At 50.7% G+C, this 5314-nt stretch overlaps 2 protein-coding genes across 2 annotated transcripts; both read left to right on the plus strand.

The window, feature by feature from the left end:
- Positions 1–859: 859 nt before the first annotated feature.
- On the plus strand, positions 860–1462 carry MAA_11059 (uncharacterized protein; the record flags this gene model as incomplete). The annotated part of the gene is made up of 1 exon (XM_011413025.1): positions 860–1462. The coding sequence occupies one exon, from the start codon at positions 860–862 to the stop codon at positions 1460–1462; it is 603 nt and encodes a 200-aa protein (XP_011411327.1).
- Positions 1463–2879: 1417 nt separating this feature from the next.
- On the plus strand, positions 2880–3913 carry MAA_09859 (uncharacterized protein; the record flags this gene model as incomplete). Its single annotated transcript, XM_007827857.1, has 3 exons — positions 2880–2896; positions 2964–3447; positions 3524–3913. 3 exons carry the CDS (start codon positions 2880–2882, stop codon positions 3911–3913), a joined length of 891 nt encoding a protein of 296 aa, XP_007826048.1.
- Between the last annotated feature and the right edge of the window lie 1401 nt (positions 3914–5314).

Below are 5314 nucleotides of genomic sequence, written 5' to 3' on the forward strand. Positions count from 1 at the left end.
AAACTAATTTAAATACTAGAAAATTAACTAGAAATAAATTTCTTTATTTATATTAGCTAGGTTTATTTCGTTTTAATTTATAGCGTATTAAGTCTTAAAGCTAATTAGGTTATTTAAATAAATCCAGTATAAACACTTAACACCAGAAATAAGCTAGAATTTACTGCTAAAAAGTAGTTAATAAAAACTAAGAATTCTAGCTAAATATTTACTAATAAGTGTATTTTCTATAAATAAACTTAGTTTAAACTAAATCCTGTTAATATAAACCTTATTATTATATTTACCTTCTAGGGTATAATATTTAGCGTGTAATTACCAGTTAAAGTCACGCTTAGTTATAATATTATTATCCTTAGCTTAAATAAACAGACTATTAGTACAGTTCAGGACTTAAGATTTTCAGTTAGTTATAGTTATGCTTACCTGCGGGTGTAGCTATTGCCCTAATAGAAAGAAGGCCTACCAGAATCATCTTTTGGAAAGCAAATTGCATGATTGAGCGGTCAAGACTTTGGGCTGAAGAGGGAGGTAAAGTGTAAATATATAGCAAAATTAGATTCAAGTTTAATGGTGCGCAACGGTCTATTGTCCTTTGCCGTTGTAACTAGTTTAGGTGGAAAATCGACAAGGACGGCGGGAGGTCAGTAAATAAATATGTATTCAGCTCCTACACTACTGGCCTATCGCTTCACTTGGCACCAGTAAAGATAGGTAGTCATTGAACGGGTTTATTCTTTGGCTGCACGGCTCTGACGCTTACACAGTATGATAAGATGAGTTCAACACCGACTCTGAAATATACGGCCAATGTCCCTCTGTGCCAGGATATCTGTTGGCCCATGTGCCAATCAACTCGATGGTAGAACCTGCTGCAGAACCCTGCGACGGACTGACAGCTCTAAAACTGCTGTCCAAAAGGCGAAATGCAACGAAAAGCCTGGTTGCATTTCTTCAGCTCTGCTACTCTATTTTCGTTCTTATTCGGGCCGAAGGGAACCAGGTCGACTTGTATGGCGCTGCGGCTTTTTCTCTCACTGTCGCCCCTTACGCGGTAATGGCTGCAGTCAACCTGCTTGCAAATGCCCTTGTCCCACAATATGATTGCTTGTTTCTTGTTGAGAACGATGTCATGCAAGAAATAAGGTCACAGCACAACCTACAATTTCACGGCATAGTCGGCAAGGTTCTGCAAACAGAAAAAGGCGAACCTGTAACATTGCATCTGCCGGGCGAGGAAGACGGAGGCCAGAAGTGGGTTTCTGGGATTCCCGGGTTCCAGCAAGACGCGCGATTACGGCTGCTTACTCCCGACGAAGCTATATCTGACGGCGTTCTACCAGATATATTCGTCACTATCAGTGCGTCACATGAAATTGAGCGTGAGGGTGTGTCTGCAAGGCTCACCCTGCTCGTAATGTACATTCCAAACTGTGCTAAACCTTTTGCTGCGGCCTCATAGCTAACATCAATAGTACCTTGTTCTTTGGTTTTTTGCCTGTCGTAATTATCATGGCTATATCTCGGTTCAGAAGACCCATAGAAGATGTAGACACGCAACGGGTTGTGCAGATGATGTGGACCGGAATCCAACAATGTCTAGGAATCATGATAGCAAATCAGGTATTCCTAGCGCAAGGCAAAGCCGCAGTTCCCGCACCGATCCTTCGAAAATTTTGGTCCAACAACAATCGGCTGCTGACTCCGGAATCATTTCGTCGGCTCGGCTTTCACAACAGGGTATATGGGAGCCTACACCACCGGATGATTCGTCTGTTGTATAGAATTTGGATCCACGCCAACACCTTGCCGCTGAGCCTATTGACACTATTACGATATCCCTTCGCAAGCGGAAATTCTTTCTCAACCACACTTTTCTTCGCATTCTTTGTTCCTGCTGTCTGGGGACTTGTCCTTGTTGGAAGGATGTTGAAGGAGTATGGCAACTGTGTCCGAGTGTACTAGTAGCTACCAGCTAGTTAATCTGCGCATAGTCTCAAACGGCCATAACCATGCCCTCCATGTTGTCCTAAATTTGGCAGCACTGGTGCATAAATATGTCTCATGAGCTAATAGCACATGTTCCTCAGAGCCGGAAACTCTTCCCGCAGTCTGCATCTCGAAATCGGCACAACATCCACCCTACCCTATACCCTGCTCTGCCGCACGCGGCGCATTTACCTACTCGTAAGTATTCTTTTAACAACGTTTGTCTCTACTAGATGACAGACCACTTGTCTCACTGACCTACAAAAACCAAGCCGCATCCATTGCCAAGGAACCGCATTACCTTGTAGCTTGATCAAGGTTTGAAGGGTCAAGGCGCTGAACCACGGCAGATGTCGAATCGTGCCGGGGCTCATCAACCCTCTGCTGGTTATCGACGTGTACTGGAATTCAAGATACACGCGCGGATAACCAGCAGAGCCACGATGAGCCCCGGCACGATTCGAGATCTACCGTGGTTTAGCACTTTGATCCGTTGCGACCACAAGTTCAACGACACACAACAATGCAACATGACCTTGCAACCTTGTCAACTGGCGGGATACTACCTTGGCCTTGCCAGCTTTGAAAAGACGTGCTGCTTCGAGTCGCGACAGCCGAGCTGAAACGCCAAGTCGAACCGAGTGTGGAGAAGTAGTCACTCGCTACGTCACGCCTGGTCCGTGGTCATGCATGGTGTTTTCGTGTAATACAAGAAGAGGGGAAGCAGCAAACCACGAACTTGGCACAGTGGACGCATCAGAGCACTGAGTGACTTTTCTTTTGCTATTCAAGCGAGCGGTCTTTGCATTCGAAGGAGGGATTCAACTTTGCTCCCCTTCCTCAGTCGTTCCCATCAGGGCCGTCACCATCCAAGCACCACATTCCAAACCATGGCGAGCCAAACCTCGTGAGTCAGCCGAGCCAAAGTTCAACTCTCCAACAACAGCAAACTGACCTTGAGCCAAAACACGCAGCCGCACATATACGCTCAACACGGGAGCCAAAATCCCCGCCATCGGCCTGGGAACATGGCAATCCAAGCCCAGCCAAGTCCAAGAGGCCGTCGAGGCCGCTCTCCGCCGCGGCTACCGCCACATCGACACGGCAGCAGCATACGGCAACGAGAAGCAAGTCGGCGCGGGCATCAAGGCGTCGGGCGTGCCGCGCTCCTCCATCTGGCTCACGACCAAGCTCAACAACCCTGACCAGACGCGCGCCGCCGCCGCCCTGGACGAGAGCCTCGCGAACCTGGGCACCGACTACGTCGACCTGTACCTCGTGCACTGGCCGGCGGCGACGGACCCAGACGACAACACCAAGCTCGTGCCGGACTGGGACTTTGTCGACACCTGGCGCGAGATGCAGAAGCTCGCGACCACGGGCAAGGCGCGCAACATTGGTGTGTCCAACTTTGGCATCGCCCACCTGGAGAAGCTGCTGGCCGACGAGAGCTGCAAGGTACGTGTGTACGGCGCCGGCCATTGCGAAACGACCAGCACCTCGAGAGAAAAACACGACATCTAACCGTCCTTAGATCGTCCCCGCCGTCAACCAGATCGAGCTGCACCCCTGCAACCCGTCGCCCAAGCTCGTGGCCTACAACACGGCCAGGGGCATCCACAGCACGGGCTACTCGTGCCTGGGCTCGACCGACTCGCCGCTGCACACGAACCAGACGCTGCTCGAGCTCGCCCGCCACAAGGGCCGCACGCCGCAGCAGGTGCTCCTCGCGTGGGGGCTGCAAAAGGGCTGGAGCGTCATCCCCAAGAGCGTCACGCCCGCGCGCATCGAGGCCAACTTTGCCCTGGACGGGTGGTGCCTGACCGACGACGAGGTCGCGAGCCTGGACGCCGTCGAGGAGCGCTTCAAGGTCTGCAAGGACGCCTGGCTGCCCGTCAGGGTGTTTTTCGGCGACGACGAGTGACGGCAGGGCCTTGATGCCAACGAGTTGTTGACCTGGGGTAGCGAAAGGAAAGAGGGCCGGGCACCCGCTAAATTTGAGCCATCAAGCTGCTAAATTTATGCGCTCTTGTGAAATTAAGACTTTTTTTTGTATATTCCCCTGCCGGGGGCCGCCTGCGGTGAGCTCTGGCCTGCGGCCGGCTTTGGCATCAGTCACACAAGTGTGAGGTTGACGATGCATTTGCACGTAAATAGCGGAAGCCACTTTCATGGGCTAGTGGCTCATGAGTATTTTACCTTTAATTCATCAGATTGGGGAGCTCCCATTATATCGTATTGAGGCAATGCTGGAAGCTGCAGCTCAACGCCAACTGGCTCGCCTGCATTTCCATCAGACGAAAACTTGGGTAAAACGCTTCCGAAAGTTTCCCCAATGCATGGAAATACAATCGTGGCCATCTCAGTGTATACTGATATGTGTACCTGGTGAATATAGGTCTGGATAGCCATATCAAGTCTGCGTAACGAATCAACCAAAACATGCGTCTACATTGCAAACACAGCAACATCAATAGAGTGTTCCAACCAGCTATTAATAGTAGAAATAAAGTCAATCCACGTGATGAACCACAACCTATGCTTTCAAACATGACAGCATCACCCATAGTTCCTACCAACTTGTAACCAATATTATAAGCTATGACTGCTTGTGATGCTTGTATTATTATCTGTCTTGAAAATGAAACAAAAAACACTTGCGAAGTCATGCCTACGTAATCAACCACAACCTATGCTTCTATTCCAAACACGATATCATCCATCGTAGCGTTCCCACCACTATAAAGACCCGAGTAGATCCAGCTCAGACACGCCACAAGCCAGAGCAGCTACTTATATACAACGTAAAACCCAAGCCAGCGTCAAATCTACACCACCACATCTAATTATGCAAACCCCCCCATCTATATGTACCCATCATACAAAAAATGCCATCTACTCCGCACCGCACATGGTCAAAACATGCTCCTCCAAAAAAAAAAGAACAGGGTATCACTCCAAGCGCCCCAAACCCTACAACTTGGCCTTCCTCCCAATCTCATCCTCGCCATCCCCCTCGTCGTCGGCCAGCACCCTCGCCACCTCGGCCCGTATCCCCGCCGCCAGGGCCGCGGCCTCGTCGTCGTCCAGCTCGGCGCGCTGCCCCCTCCCAAACATGGTGAAGCTCTCGCTCACCCGGCCGCTGGCGCGAATCTCCGGGCGCGGAATGACGTGGTAGTGCACATGGGGCAAGACCTGGGCGGCGGCGGCGCCGTTGTTCTGCACCACGTTCCAGTCGTGCACGCCCGTGGCGGCGGCGAGCGCGGCCGAGAGCACGCGCACGTGGTGGCCCAGGGCGCGCGACTCGCGGCGCGTCGTGTCGGTC

Source organism: Metarhizium robertsii, assembly GCF_000187425.2.
Source record: "Metarhizium robertsii ARSEF 23 chromosome Unknown MAA_Scf_4, whole genome shotgun sequence".
Taxonomy (NCBI): domain Eukaryota; kingdom Fungi; phylum Ascomycota; class Sordariomycetes; order Hypocreales; family Clavicipitaceae; genus Metarhizium; species Metarhizium robertsii.